Source organism: Copidosoma floridanum, unplaced genomic scaffold, assembly GCF_036245765.1.
Source record: "Copidosoma floridanum isolate Cflo_tuat_1 unplaced genomic scaffold, Cflo_Japanese_pri ptg000017l, whole genome shotgun sequence".
Lineage (NCBI taxonomy): Eukaryota > Metazoa > Arthropoda > Insecta > Hymenoptera > Encyrtidae > Copidosoma > Copidosoma floridanum.
This window is the reverse complement of record NW_028321894.1, coordinates 12,904,876-12,922,164: the sequence shown is the minus strand read 5'-3', so window position 1 is coordinate 12,922,164 and position 17,289 is coordinate 12,904,876. Positions and strand designations below refer to the sequence as shown.

The 17,289-nt window shown below is 30.7% G+C and overlaps 1 protein-coding gene across 1 annotated transcript in view; it reads left to right on the top strand.

Annotated features, from left to right (window-relative positions):
• The window catches only part of Nmdar1 (glutamate ionotropic receptor NMDA type subunit 1), a 1,366,481-nt gene that overhangs the window by 408,588 nt on the left and 940,604 nt on the right, over nt 1-17,289 (top strand). The window contains exon 7 of the mRNA XM_089592421.1: nt 12,521-12,634. Within this exon, the coding sequence (XP_089448547.1) occupies nt 12,521-12,634 (114 nt within the window). The remainder of the gene's footprint in view (nt 1-12,520; nt 12,635-17,289) is intronic.

Here is a 17,289-nt window from a genome sequence, read left to right as displayed (position 1 = left end):
TAAAGAAAATATAGTGGTGGGAAAAGGTATTTATAATGAGTCCAATCAATCTCTTTTCTTTTTTTTTCTTTTAATCAACTCATGTTCCTATCATATAAAGTCCTATCAAATTATATCTGTGTATAGATTTAATGTAGAATGGTTTTTAGCTAACGTCATAATTTAAGAACTCTGTATTTAATTGTGTAAGACAAATTCATCGTGTTGTTATTGCAGCTAAAGCGTAAACCAGCAGAAGAACTAGATTACATGGTTTGTGTGTTCTTCCACCTTTTTGATTATTACAAGTTTTAATGCCCCAAGAAGTCTATGTCAACCATTACCAGCTTATTTTTGTCTCATAAACATTTCTTAAGTTGCAAAACATGCGATCAGATAAAAGATTATTTCTTGGTTATGAAAACATATTTTTACACAAATTATGTTGTTCTAGTCAGAGTTCTAAAAACTAAAAAAAATATTATTGAAAAGGAAAACGGCAAAAAAACTGATTTTTTTAGAAAAATTTGAGTATCTTGTTTTTTTTTCTTTTTGAAATATTATTGAAATGACGGCATGTTAACTATTGGTTGCTAATACAAATTGCTGCTATTTGTTGTGTGGTCAACAGTTCTCATAACCTATGCTTTCAGTATGCCTATAAAAGCATGGCCTAAGGCAGCATGTGTTGTATACTAGTGTAGCGTATACAACAACAACTTACATATCACACTGCAAAGAACATTAAACACTTAGTGGGTGGTGTAAGGCGTGGTATTGCAGTTTTATTAACACTTAAAAAGATGTTTTGTAGTGAATGTGCGTGTCACTTATAAATACTATTAGATATGATTTGTTTTAGATTCCTCTTATTGTGTATGTTTTTCCTTATAAGGTGAGCACTGATTATTTGTTTACATGGTACTTTTGTCTGCCTTAGACTTAGGTTATATTTGTATTTTAATTTAGAAAAAGTAAGTATTGCCAGCTGTAACCAATGCAATGTTACTCATATCTTTTCTAATACTTCAAGACTAAGTACACATTGGGCTGGAAAATGCACAGCTTGCCATGAAGATATGATATGGAGGCTCGCGGTGCAATAAAATCATTAAAAGCGAGCTGTAGAAGAAAGAAGAGATAATAAATGGGCAGTGATAGTGGCTGACATTATGCAGTTGATAAAGTAACTACTATCTTATCTAATAAAAACAAAAAGAAGATTGACGAGAAATTAGCTCGTAATATGTACGTTACAGGATCACCCATTAGTAGTTTTGATTACTCATACTGGATAAATGCTATCAAAGAACTGAGATTGATATTTCAAGTGCCATCTACTTATAAGCTTACAACTCTGTAATTCAGTGTAAAATATGTAAGGGCTATAAATTGTGTTTCTACAAGACGGTAAAAAAAAACCCGTTGTGGAAGCTGTGTTTTAAAGTAAACAAAGTGATCAAGATATTTCTTTGACCCCTTCACCTGAAATACGATGGTATTATGTTCTTATTTGCTTTGATTTTGGAGAGGCAAACAAAAAAATTTTGTAAGAGACAGAGACTGTTACAAATTACTAGATGACAAATTTTAATTTCCAAAGAGATAATACAGTATGTGTTACATAATGAATTTTGGACAATAGTGTCTAATGTTCGTAACTTTTTAAAACCATTGTATAATGCTATGAAAGAGGTAAAAAGTAACAATGCAGCTCTTTCTACTTTACTAAAAGTTTCTTTTGATGTCAGAAATAAAATTTAAAGTAAGTTACAGTCTCAGGTCTCACCAGATTCTAGTTATCAAGAAAGTATCAAGAAAGCCATAACAAAAAGATTGTATTATTGTTATCCAGAAGTTTCCTTTGCTATTTATTTACTGGACACACGGTGTAAAGGAGAATAATAAGAAAATTTTTTAACAATGCGATTGATTTTATCAATAAACAGCACAAGCATCTTAATCTTAACAAAGGACTAGTCATTGTGAATATTGCAACATATAGAACTAATACAGTGTTCAGAATCTTGAAAGCAGTAGTGCTTATTCAAATTACTCACACTTTTCTACAGTAGATGTGTTGGCAGCACTGTACGGCTCACGAATTATTAGCGTGACTAACTTTCAATGTTTTCTAGTTGTGCGCCCTTTTCTAACACGCTGGCGTATATGATTGGTCAGCTTTTCCTGGTAGCGCGTTTTTTCATCACCTACCGTTATGTGTATACTTATATATTTCAGTTATTAACTGGCTCTCCAACAGTTAATACTCAAACTCACTTTAGTTAGTATTTCAAGTTAGTTGATCATTATGCACTGTTAGTTCTAGTTAAACTCAGTATATTAAATTACTTATAATATATATCATATCAGTATCAATAACATGCTGTTCAAGTTTGATATGCTCATAGAGTAAGTTTTATACAAAAAATCTGCTCACATAACACATGTGTTGTGAGGTTAATACAACCTATTAATCACAGAAGGACTCATAATACAGTGGAGAAGGTTCACTGCAACTATTTACATTTCATTTGTGCTTTCACTGCAAAAGTGTTATAATCAAGTGTTGAATGGTTATTCCAGTTTTAAATTTAGTGAAAACTCGTTTTATCATAGTGCTTAGTTCAAACTCTTTCACACAGATACATTCTCTACTGTTACACACACACACACACACACACAGAGAGAGAAAGAAAGAGAGAGAGAGACTCAAGTTAACACACACAAACAATCAAGTGCACATACACACTTTCACTATAACATCTGTTCCAATCTATAAAGATATACTCAGTGCTCATAAACTCAATAGTGATACTCAGTGACAGTTGACATTTTATTACTCTATTGTTATTTTTCACTTTCAGTTCATTCAATATTATTGTCTTGTACAAGCTTAAAGACTATTCATAATTTTTATTATTATGTTAAAAAACTCAGTGTAAATATTTTATAGAAAATTAAAATTTTTTTGGTATTGTTAATATATAAGTTGTAATTAAAGTTTATGATTATTGTATTTATCTTCTTATTCATTTATGTTGCATGCTCATACCTACCTGATCTGACACCTCAGAAGTACACTTACATAAGCACTTAATAATCAAACATACTGAGTTTTAAAGAAAAGACTATTTGTAAGAGTTGACTCAAAAGCTTTTACCTTCTGTGCAGTGGGGAAAGTAATATAACATTTCAGGCATTACAGCCCCTATCTTTTGATTTATTATCCATACCTCACTCATCAGCTGTTGCAAAAAGGGACTAGTTAATACAAGATGCAGTTCACACAAAAAGCCAAAACAGCTTTAAAAATTGAAGGGTGCTAAGCTAAAAATTGTGAGGCAGAATTTTTATTACAGTATCAATGCATTGATAGTGCTGAAGATAAACAAAAATGATAATACAGTTGCCTATCAAAATGTAAGTGGCTCTGTTGATTCAGCTGATACCAACAAAGTAGGGGATAAAGAAGTATTTGACTACTAACTTGAAAGTCAACTATTAATAGTTTAGACTCAGAAGTATCGAAAAACTCAGATGACACTGGTCATGATGACGATAGCCTTTTGACAGTTGTTGGGACCAAATGTAGCAGTGATAGTTAGTTATAAGAGTAATAATATGCTTATTCTATTGTATCTAATAGTAATAAAATCTAAAATTAATTACATTTCATAAGTTAGTTGTAGATTACTATAAACTTTATTACAGCAGTTAAAAGAGTATTTTTTATGAAATGAATTATTTTTGTGTATCATGTTAGAAAGTTTTTGTTCTTCGTCCACAATCCATTAAAAGCATCAACAAAAATTTATTTAAATGTAGGCATCAAACAATACAAAGTTTTGCCGTAATTTTGAAAAAATTGCTAAAAAGTAGGGAGAAAACAAAATTTTTCACATTCCATATTTTTCTAGATTTTTTTCGCTTTTAGAACCCTATTTGTGACTCGTAGAGGTGCCGAAGTAAGACCGAACCAAGCTACTAAGTTCATAGTTAGCACGTATTGTGTAGTGTATGTATTGTGCATTAGCGTAACTGCTTGTTAGAGAGTAAGCATGCAACTTTTTATGATTGTAAGAACAAATTGTCGTGCAAGCACCAATGATACAAAAGATTTTTTAGAGTGAATCAAAGTGTATTTTGATGCAAATGATATAACGAAAGAAAGTTAAAAAGCAATACTCCTTACCTAACTAGACGCAGAAGCACACATTATCGTGAAAAAAGTTTGTTCACTTAAAAAGCCTACAGAATACACGTTTGAAAAAATTATAGAAAAAGTAAATGTGTACCTAAACTAAAATTCAACAACACGATGCTAAGGCAACGTAGTCATCGTAGAACTGAAGAAGGAAAAAAAATCACCCAATGCATGCTAAGCCTGAAAGCGTTAGTATTAGAATGTACATTTTGAAACAAAGAAGGAGGTATATTAGATTAGTTTAGAACAGGAAAAGAAATGAAAGCATAAAAGTAGCCTTAATGAAAACTGATAACCTATTACTCTCAGAAGCAATAAGAAACATAGTTGATAGCTGAAATCTTTAGCACATAAGACTAAAGCTTTTAAATGTTATGATTAATAAGTATTCAGTCAATGAAGTGTCTGTAGTTTTACTTATAAGTGAAACTAAATATAACAAAAAATTAATACTTAAACTATTATAAAATAAAATTAAATATAATTATTACACTGGAAATAAATGCAAGCCCTTAGAGGGTGCAAGAAAATGCAAATATAAGCTTTGGTGAAGTCACATCAAAAGAAAATTTATATATAGGAGGAAAAAATAGAAAATCCGTGATAAGGTACAATTGGTTGAACAAGCTTGGTTTATCGCCACTATAAATTATATGGTCACAAAACAAAATAGTTGCTATTGAGTAACAAAACGCTGATAATAGCTTAATAGACGAAGAAGTTATTTTGCATGAAAATGAGGAAAAAATTTATGAAAAATGCAATCATTTTTTCTTAGTAAAATACGCTAACACCAACGCTAATTATAATATTAAAATGCATTCACACGTGGTTTTTTTTGTGTAAAGCTATATCGATTAAATTTTTATTAATACCAAGAGAAAATTTTTAAAAAATACAGTCATTGATTCTGAAAAAAAGCACTTCCACTACAGCAAAACATAACGTTGAGATGAATCCGCACACAATTCCTATTTTTTGCAAAGCTAAAACAATTTCATTTGCATTAATAAGTGAAGTATCGGGTGAGTGAAACTGACAAGAACGAGACAAAACTCTTAAATAAATTAAAGTAAGTAAATGAATAACATCTATTGTTAAGACAAAACACTTTAGTAAAAATCTGTGGCGATCTTAGAAGAACAATTAGTAAAAATATAGTAGCTCAAAGGGATTCATTATCGAAGTTAAAACATTTAATTGCAGATTAAAAGGGTGTAACTTTGTTGGAAATGAGAGCGATTGACAGTAGGCTCGGCTTTTGTGTACATCGTGTACACTTGTAGTCTCTGTCGGCCCAACGCTCTGTGCATGTGCGCTTGGTCGACTTGGCGCGCTACAGGTGTGTGTGTGCGTATTCACGCGGCAAGCCTTGTATAATGTAAGCGGCAGATTATACTCAGTTGTGCAGTGCAGTGCACTTAGTGCTTTGTTTAAGTTGCTCACTGCATAATCTGCAGACCAGCTCAAATAGTTAATTTCATCGAACTACCAGTGATTATCGACAGCAAGACTCAGTGAAACTCTTGTGTATTTCTACAGACAGTAATTGTGTATTTCTACAGACAGTAACTGTGTATGTCTACAGACAGTAATTGTGCATTTCTACAGACAATCGTTTTTCGTTAATCAATATTTCAATCAGTTATATTATATCAGTGCTTTCATTTTCACATTAATTTGTGTAACTTTCAAACTCTTTTGCGAGCTCAAGGCCAGTGCGTGTTTACATATTGTGTTATTCAACTTGACTCTTTTCTTTCTACATTCTTCGCCTTTATATATTTTCAATAGTTCATTGCTTTAAGACTATAGACATTATTTTTTTTCTTCTGTATTATTTTGACCTTTACTATTTTTGTGAATATTAACTGTGAATTTTCTTGGCCTTTGAGTGGTATTAAGAGTTGTTATTATATGCTGTTTAATTTTATTGTGTTTTATTGTGTCTTCCCAATCACCCTATCCAAGCCTAGTGTGTGCTAACGCATACGTCTCGAACAAACTTTCTACAGCAAAATCAATCTTAAAGAAGCTCATAGACAACTGGAATTAGACTATTTTCCGTAAAAATTTTCAGTAGTTGGCACTTCAAAAGGATTATACTGATATTATAAATTACTATACCGCATATCTTTGGCACCCGGATTTTTTCAAAGACAAAAAGAACAAATTTTTAAAACATTTCCCCGTGTATGTCTTTTTCCAGACGATATAGTGGTAAAAAAAAGAACAACTAATAAAATTGTTCAAAATACTAACAATATACTTAAAATATTATATCCTAATAATACCTTACAAACACCAAGAAATGGTCTTGGAAGAATAACGCTCTCCTCACGCAGGCATTGTCAAAATGAAAATCATAGCCAAATCATTTTTTTGATGGTCAAATATTGATAGTGACATTGAAAAATTAGGAAAAAGATGCAAGGACTGCATGGAAGTGGGAGAGAATCCAGAAAAAAGTGTAGCAAATCCAAAGAAATGGCTAGATAAATCTAGTCAACGGGTACCCACCAATTCTATTGGGTTGCACAAAGGTCACAACTTACGTTTGATAATAGATGCCAAAAGTAAATGGCCAGAAATTTTTTTAATGACATCGACTACTAGACAACTTCTACTAAAAGTTTTTTTAGTCCCTGAATCTGAATCTAAAGTTTATTTGACCCTACCACATCAGATTTTTTTTTATAACCTCGAAATAATGGTCAAATTCTACATTTTCTATTGAATTCTCTAAACAATGTTTAAAAAATTCTTTTGGAATCTAGACAACACTTACTACATCTCTTCTTCGTAACTGAATCCGAATTTAAAGTCTATTTGACTCTATCACATAAAACTTTTTTTATAATCTTGAAATAATAGTCAAAGGCCCCATTTTCTATTAAATTCTCTAAAAAATATTTCAAAAAGGTTTTTGGAATCCAGACAACAACTACAACATGTTTTTTGGGATCCTAGTCTGAAGTCCATGCGACCCCATCACATTAGATTTTTCTTACAACCCTAAAATAGTGGTCAAAAACCACATGTTCCAATAAATCTTCTAAAAAATATTTCGAAAATGCTTTTAGAATCTTGACAATACTTACTACATGTTTCTTAGGTCCCTAAATCTTAATCTGATGTCTGTTCGACCCAACTACTTAATAATTTTTTTCACACCTTAAAATAAAAGGCAAAAAACAATATTAACTCTTGTATTAATTAACATCATTATTTCTGAGCACATTATGACTTAACAGAACATACGTCAAATTATAAGTTTTTTATCGTGTATTTGTAATCCAAGGTACCTCTACGTGGTTTACGCTGAGCAATGGGGCTTATCCGTTATCTGGCAGAGACTTAAGATAACAGCGTTCATGCCATCATGTCAAATACACGTAAAAAATGTGCTATGCAGGAGGTTGAATCCCCAGTTTTGGCAGCCAGCCAGGGTGGAAAAATGGGCCCACAGGCGTCGTCATCACATAACTGCAGCTCCATAGAGGTGGGTTCTTCAGCCTCTATGAAGTCTAAAGCTACAAAGCACATAAATGATAATTGAAAGAAGCTGGATAGCTTCTATTACGTATGTGGTTGTTTTACACCTCAAAATATTCGGAAAAATATTAATGCCTCTGTTCGAAATGCTCACAAGTATTGTATTACAACGGAGATATCAAATAAGAATGAAAATTGGGTTCCCCACATTGTGTGTCAAAAAATATCAAGGAATTGCCTTAGAATGCTTATTAAGTAATTAACTTCTACCTAACTTAATTTTTCTTTAACCACAGGTATTGTAGCTGATTTTCCCCGTTAGTTTGATATTTGTCCTTTGTTTGTGTTAAGTGGCAATTGGAACGAGAATCCTTGCAAAAAAAATTAGAACGTTTCATTCTGACAAAGTCATCTTCAAAATACTACTCAGCAAAAAAAAGGACTTTAGTGGCACAGTATATACATACCATAATCCAGGCTCAAAAAAGTGAAGGTTCTTAGAACAATGACAAAAACCACTATATGTTTTGTGACGTCGTAAGTTCTTTGCCTTTATGAAGAAAAGAGCATTGGTAAACTTATTTTCTGCGATACTCTGGGGTATATTGCTGCTTCTGGTGTTCTTGGGATGTGTCAATCGACAAAGGTGAGGGTTTGTCAACTGTTCAACGTTACGTTGAGCATATCGGTTGGCCTTATCATTTGCAGATTCTTTGATTTGGTGTTCTATTTCGTGTACAAACCAGGGCCACCAGATTATCTGTAGAAACCTTCACAAGAGTTTGCTAACACTGCTCAATACCACATGCAACTTAAAAGCTTTGAACTACCCAAAACTTCATAGGATTTCAATGGTCGCTTCTCAAAATCGTATAAGTTGGCTCATTAAAAATAAAAATCTATTACTTAATTTTTATAGCCCCTAAGCTATCTTAACCAACACAATTAAAAGCAGTATAAGACGTAACTCTGAGGTAAATATCTGCCAAGAGTATCCTTTACCCTGTTCAATAGATAGCTTAGCATTAAAATACAAAATTTAAAATTTCCTACATAGATAGATACTTAGCAGTGTATCAGGCTTTCCCGTGTCTCAAGGCTTTGAAAACAGAAGTAATAACATAAATATACGGTACGTTTTTAACGTATATATATTAATATCAAATCATCGAGTTGTGTTGTGCATGAGACAATGGGCAAACAATCTGAGTGTAAAAAAAATTCAAAAGAATAGTTGAAAGAGCCGACATCAAAAGATTGAGAAATAAATAAGTTTTTTCACCGAATTTATTATTTTACCATTCTTGATACCTTTTTTCGTCAGATTAGTTGAGTGAGGCACTGGAGATAGATATAATAAATGGTGAAGCAGAGGCTTATTGTCAATTTTTAAATTGTTATCTGCAACCACATCACACTGATTTAATTGTTCATTTAAAAACTATAAAGCACAGAAGTAAAGCAAATGCATTCAATAAATAGCAACAGTCAACTCTGATACTAATGAGTATGTGATTTCTATGGTTGGATATTTTTTTAATTCTTTACTTAGAATAAAAATTTTAAGGCATAAGTGCTAGTCCTTCTTTCATACCTATATCAAAGTGTAAAGATTTTCGTCTAGCTGTGTATATTTCTGTGTACGCATCGATAAAAGCGATCGACCATCCCGGCAAACTTTTGATAGTCTTGCGTACAGGCAGTTAGTTAGAGAACTTCCACCTGCACTGAACCATGTGTCCTGAAATAATTACAATCCAAAAAGTGGTGTACCACATAAGAAAATTCTCCCCCACAGTCTTCCTTTCGAAGCCGACTTATCTGGTGGCCCTGATATACACACGTTAGCGTTTGGAAAATTCATGGAAAGTTGCGTTGCTTACAGCTTGTGTTAATGTACTTATGTAGAGGACACACTGTTCAAAGTATTCTCTTATTCTGGTATTTTCCACAAAAGTAATGTTAGTAATAAGTAGTGGTGACTAACGATTATACATAAAGAGATATCTGTAACAGTTAGTTCATCAAAAATTCTTACAGTCTTAAGTTGACGTAGTAAATATCAAAGACCTTAAAACCACACAGAACTCATTGATTTCTGAAAAGATAGCAAGCGTACCTCTAAAAAAATGCTGCATAGTTTTTTTTCGTCTTTAAGCTCCTACATTTATGGATAACACTTACCTAAGAACACACTCATAAATAAAAAACTAAAACTTAATGACTTTAGTCTTAGTTAATTTATCTAAGGCTAAGAATGTGAGAAAAATTTAAAGAATATTTTAATAAATCAAACTAGCAATCAATTACCCTACGTGGTATCAATACTGTTGACGAATAATTAAAAGAACTTGATACAGCTTATACAGAAAGTGCATCACAAAGTTCCATTACTTTCTGGGAGACTACGGTTCTGAAACTGATAAAACCAGTTATACCAATGTACAATCGCAATCAAAGCTACAAAACTTTAGGTAACCTATGCTCTAATCTCAAAACACAAATTCATTAGACCAGCGAATACAAATGTTTGTGGACCTACGAATAACTTTACTAGAATCGTGTGTAGAAAAATTCCTGCCTTCTGGAAATAAATCATTGTAATTGTTAATACGTATGATCGAATTATTTTATGATTAGAGCATAGGTTACCTAAAGTTTTGTAGCTTTGATTGCGATTGTACATTGGTATAACTGATTTTATCAGTTTGAGAACGGTAGTCTCCCAGACAGTAATGGAACTTTGTGATGCACTTTCTGCATAAGCTGTATCAAGTTATTTTTATTATTCGTCAACAGTATTGATACCACTTAGAGTAATTGATTGCTAGTTTGATTTATTAAAATATTCTTTAAATTTTTCTCCCAGTCTTAGCCTTAGATGAAAGAACTGTGAGCATGTTGACTTAACTATACAGATTTTATACATATTTACTGCATCTATAGTTAGTCACCACGTTGTAACAATTATATTCTTATGCTAATACTGACAGCAAAAAACTGCATTTTTAAAGTTGCTGAAGGGTTTACTTCATTATCAATGTGTTCCAACCAGTCATAAGCCTATGCTTTAAACATTTAATGTAATACTTATATAACAGCAGCTTTTTATAATCCTGAAGTTTTCAAATAAGTTTTCAGTGTCTTGAAAAACTGAATTAGCTTATAACTATCTGCAATATTTAACGCAGAAGATTAAGTTCTTATTTTTGATGTGCTATGTCTTTGCACAGATTTTTTTATCTTCTTGTTCGAGGTTAAAGATCGCCTGCATTGTAACTGTTTGTCACTAAAGTCTTCATATTTTAGTGTAATGACACCTCTGCTGGTTAAACATTCTTACTTAAAAGTATTTTTACAAGGGTTTTTAATCCAATCCCGAACATATTAAGAAGGTCGCCTAGATCTCCGCTGTGTATAGATATGTAAGGGTTTGGGTCATGCCCAAAAAAGAACAGATTATCAATGGATGTTTAGGCTTTTTTATGCTCTACATGTAACTTTTTTACTTGTGAGTTTTACCGTAAGCCACCCGTCAACATAAGTTATTACTAGAAATCAGGCATAATTTTTATTATTATTATTATTATTATTATTACTATTACTATTATTAATATTACTATTATTATTATTATTATTATTTTTATTATTATTATTATTATTATTATTATTTCTATTATTATTATTATTATTATTATTATTATTATTATTATTAATTTTATAAGCATGGCGTTAGATTTAAATAAAAAATTCTTTTATAAATTAAATAGTTTATGTTAATAAATAAAATAAAAGACACGAAAAAACCTTATATTATACCACTGTTGTGATACACAGGACATCTTAAAGAAATTTTTTTGACAAAATTTTTCAGAAATGACTTTGAAAAAGTTACCACGCATTGGGTGCTTGTTGTTTGTTTTATTAAAACAAGAAAAAAAAATTAAAAATTAATTGAGGGTTCAGCAAGTAAGTATTAGTTGAAAGACGCAAAATTGTACTTTGATGTAGCGGGATTCAGTTTAAAATAAGATCTAGCGATAAAATTAGAAATTCTTCTATAGTACAGAAATGTACTTCTGAATTCGTGTATACTAGTTTGGGTACGAGAAATAATACCATAAAAGTTTGTCATTTTTTTAATTAGTGGTATTCAGCAGATAAAAATCAAGATGTAAAACTAAAGTTTTGCTTGTATCATAAAATTAAAAAAAAGTAGTGTATTGAAAGATGCAAAAACAAAATCATGTAGCAAAACCTTCTACATCAGCTTAATATGTCATTTTATCAAAAACTTGAATGAATATAAAATAAAATAAAATACATCAATACAACGCAGGAGGTATAGCTCGATCTAAATAAACATAACAACTAAAAAAAGCACTTAAAGATTTTTTTTAGCTACGTAAAAAAACTGTCTTAATACCTGTTGTTTCAATATCAACAACTTAGATACACAAAGCATGAGGAAAGGTGCCAAATATCACTAAAAAAGTCTTATAGAAAGTATGAGGCAAATCTATTCTTCTAGATTTTATAGTCAAACGTATATTTATTTGAGGAATAAATTTAATCATACCGTAATTCTGTTTATTACAACTGTGGTAAAGACCTAAACCGTAATAATTAGTTTTTATTTCACAAATTACTCTCTATTTATTCTATGACACGTAGTAAAACAAATGTGTTAATGCCATTTCATAGAGCTCTGTTATGATAAACAGCTTATTAATATTTAAGAGCTGTGACATATCATTTTAAACATTTGTAATTTAATTTCTCTTATCATTCTTATGTTCTAAATTAAAATTGACTACAATTTGCCATAATAATTTGCAGGTACGTTTTAGTATCAGCACTGCGAGAGATGAACGAGACAGAAACAATATCTGAAGCACCTCAAGATTGTGATAATTCGGGGTCAGTTTGGGAAACGGGAAAAAAATTATTCCAGTACGTATGCCTCATTGAATAGTTAACAATGCTTAAAATTACGAAAGTTAATAATAATACCTACCTTCTTTTATAAATTTAGCTAGTCGCTAAAACTGTGTTAACGGTGAATTTCATAAAAAGATTTCCCTATTTATCTTACCACTGTAGTTATCATTGTCTGATTTATTAAGTCATTCAAAGTTTTTTATACCTGAAATAAATTTTAAAATTCGTACGTCTTAAGTAAATATGAATATTCGCTTATAATAAAAAATCTAAAGTAAATATAATATTTTATTATGTTGGCACTATTCTACGTTGCAAAGATTCAAAAATATTTCAGGAACATGAAGAACAAATTATAAAGAAGAGATTTTAAGAAAGTAAGACTTTGACTCTGAAGGTGCAGATATACAGTAGTTGCTATAAAAAGTGTATTTAATACTATATTTCACGTAAACATATTGCAGAGTTTCTTATTCGAAATTAATATATCTAATTTTCTTTTTTTCTCAATAAATCTCTTTTACTTTACCAAAGTTTGAGGGTGATTTTATACTACCTCCTAGTACACAATTTCATTTAAAACGACCTGGTCCTTAATCCTATTGGGTAACATTTGCAGAGCATGTTAATCTTTTCGAGCACACTGCAGTCGTTATAACGGTAAATAAACTGTTTTTTTTTTTCATTAAACATCTAGGTATCCAAATAAACCTGTTTTTCTCAAGTGATTATAACTGTAATGACAAGTAGGTCAAATTAGATTTCTTCAAAAAATTTAGAAATTATCTTAAAAAATCCACTTTTCATCTTAAAACTTGAATAAGGAGTATTTGTGCATCCTCAATACTCATCTGGTCTCAATTTTTGTCTATGCGATTTGAACCCTCCACTCTTAAAGCTTCTGTAACTAGAATATTATTGGGCTGACTTTTATGATATTAAAATTGTATTTCATATAATGTACTGTTATTAATAAAATGTAAGGTATATAAGAAACTTTATTTTCAAATTTAGTGATAAGTGATTTTAATGGCCTCAGTAAGATATTAACTTGTAAATTACAATTATTTTTGTAACACAAAAAAAAATAATGAATGCATAACTCTTGACCACTTATTTGTTATTCTACAAAAAAAAAGCTTTTTCTACCTTGGGTGTTTTTTTAGAAGCTAATGGGCCCTTGGTAGAAAAAACAGTACTCGGCACTTGTGTGCCATCGTACCGTTGCTGCCTACCGTTCTTTGGGCCCTGATTTGCAGGTCCCTCAGACCACAAAATAGCCTTGGAAACTATGTCACTTATTTGACAAAAACTACTATTATGTCCTAGTCAATTAAATTGCCATTTATAGAGATTTTATTTTCTTTACAATTCTGAAGAATAAATAGTCATTTTCTGTTCGAGGTACAATAGAAGTTTAAATATCAAAATATTTCAGTTGTTTTATGTATTAAAAAACGGCTTTTTAGCGCAATAAATTTTATTATGTTCTTCTCAGTTTTCATAACTGACGATATCGAGAAGCCACATATAACTTTTTTGATTATTTTTGCATCATAAATTCTGCAAGGTTAAAATTTAAGAATGACTTTTATACATTTTTAAGACTAAAACAAACATTTTGTCCCACTTGTCAGCTATTTGTTTATTTGTTTAATTATTTTTTTAAATGTTCTGCTAAATAATTGTTTCAAGTCATTAAATTCATAAAAAATCTGTGATAACTGGTAATCCTGCTTTCTACTTAAAAAATTGATTTCTACTGTCGCCAATGCCTTTTTTGCCGTTACTACAATTTGATATTTAAATTTATTTGGAACAAACAACTAGAGATCGATGACTGATTCCGCTTTTTACGCTTATATCAGGAAGCAAAACCAGAAGACCAATGTACGCAAATTAAAAGTAGGCAATACAGGTATAACATACAGCCAATAGCAAAATTTCACCGTTATAGATAGTATTGACTGAGTGTGGACTGTTTATTTTAAGAATAATATGGCTCTTAGCACACTTTAAAGAAAATTCTAACTGTCCATAATCTAACAAATATGTATAAATGTATATGGGGCATTCCACATGAAACTGTACCGTCGAAGAAAATTTTTGGTTTTGCTTATTTCTTACTTTACCTAAGCCTGATTGGCCAACAAAAACTTTGCTGTGAAAAATTTTCACCTACCAGGGGTCAGTATTCCACAACTTAACTCACTACACTAACGCGTCAGAAAGTTGATGTCATGGAACAATGAGAGAGTAAAAAGCGATTTTATTAAGGAATTGCATGGAATAAGTAAATAAAACCATTCCAGCACTTTATTAAGAAAAGTCAACCTCGGATGCAATTTTATAACTTTTTAAGAATCATTATTTTTTGTACAAAGCAATGCACAGTATTGAAAAATTGCGAGAGACATGTTTTATTCTATAATTAATAATGCAAAAAAAAATTTTTTTATGGCAAACTTCGTTGAATTTCAAATGATGATTTGCCATATTAAATCCATCAGTTTAAATAATAAGGCTTTGATTTAAGATTTCGAACTAGCACTCCCTAATTTTTGTTTTTTTGTTGAAGTGGTGTTGAAAGCTATAAATTAATATTCTCTTAATGCGTAATAAAAATATGAAAAATTATACAGTTTCTTATTTTGTTTGTTTTTTCGTCTACTAGTTAAGACACTCGCAAGATTAGCTCTTTTCAAATCTTTAAACACCTACTAGCTAGTATGGTATGTAAGAATATTAAAATTTACTCTAATTTATCGATGGGTCAGTATTAAATGCGAGTAATTGAGTTTATCGACCTTTCCCATCGAACACACGATTGCCAAGGCAATTCAAATTTTTCAGTTAAAACTACAGTTTGCAAGAACATTGTCATACGTAGCAATTGAAAAAAAGACGTCGGACTGAAAAAATAGCTGAAAAAGTATAAATTGTAGCAATTAAGAAGAGGAGTCACCGAGGCATCGATGGCGGAATTGGTAACGCACTTTCCCGGCAAGGAAAGAGTTCCAGGTTAAAGTCCTGGTTGAGGTGGCACTTTTTTCCCATTGCTACGTATGACAATGTTTCTACAAACTGTAGTTTTAACTGAAAAATTTGAGTTGCCTTGGCAATTGTGTTGGATAGGAAATGTCAATAGATTCAATAACTCACCTACTAGCTAAGTTTTAGTCTTACAAAGAACTATTTATGACCATTGATTGAATCAAAAATTTTTCCTGATTGCATGGTTTGATGCAGAATGCATCATTTATATATATACATTTTTTTTTTTGAGAAAAACATTAAGTCCCTAACTTTTTCAAATCCTTTTGTATAATATCAATATTAAAGTACAAAAACAGCTTTTTAGCTTTAACGCAATATATGTATTACCCACGACTTCTTGACATCTTGAAATAAGAACTTAGATATCTCATTTTTTTATAATGTCTGTATTTGGAGATATTATTACCACCAGTTGTACTTATGTCTTCATTATATGTGAGTAAATAATGCTGCAAATATATCCCACGTTCACCATAAATACAAAAAAATTAATTTTTAATAACATTAACATCCGAGTCATTGTCCTTTTAAATTAATCATCAGCTATTCCTTGAACCTTAAAATACTGAATTATGGATTCAACTAATAATTTTGCAATGCAAGCAGTATTGTCATATGTTGAGTTAAACAAATAGCATTTTCTAAGTATCGAATGCTACCGTACTTTAGAAGGCTCCCTTGCCCTAGTGTTGTGTCTTGAGTAATTCGTGCTTAAAGTTTTTTCTTTTAATTTAAGTAGTTATGGCAGACACAATAATATTTACGATTTGCAACCCTTATTAAAAGTGTCGAGTATTTTAAGTACATAGGTGTTGTAGATTATAACGTCATCTTTTAAATGCCATCATAAAAAATATGGTGAGCAAACTAAAAATTAAAAGAATTGCCGATAAAGGCAGTAAATTTACGCAGTCACATTGTTAACCCGTAAATTTGTGTACGTATATGTTGGCATCCCTGCTTAATTTCTAAGTTTTTCAATATTTAAATTTGGGATGGTTCTCCTACACAAGGAAGTCTCCTTTAACATTTATAAATCCAGTCCATTATTCCGACTATTTAAGACCATAATTTAAAAATACACTAAAATTATGAAGATAATTTTTGACAAACTAAGGTAAACAATACTTTGACCAAAAAAATAACAATATTCTCACTGTTATTTTGCTACATCTAACAATATAAAATTAGTACGAACTTTATTTAAATTTGAAATATATGCATAAATTGAATCCGAAATTATTTAAACGTGAACTTTTTGCATGGTAAGACAAGCTGTTAAATCTGTTTTTAAGTTGTTTAATGTTATAAACGTGCGTGGAAATGAAGACAAGACTGCGTTTATTACGTTAAAATTACATTAACGTAGACTTTTTACAGTTTCTGTGAAATGAAAAAAAAAAAATTTTTTTTTAAATAATTTTTTTCATTTATTAACTTTAAAAGAATTATTTCATGATAAAACATCAACTAAAACAAAAGTTTCTACTACAGATAATCTGACAGCCCTGTAGCCTATCGACTTAGTTAAGGAGAAAAAAAATTAACTTTAATAAAAAAGTTGTCATATTTCAGTAAAAAAGGAAAAGTAATTTTTGTTTTTTTTAGGG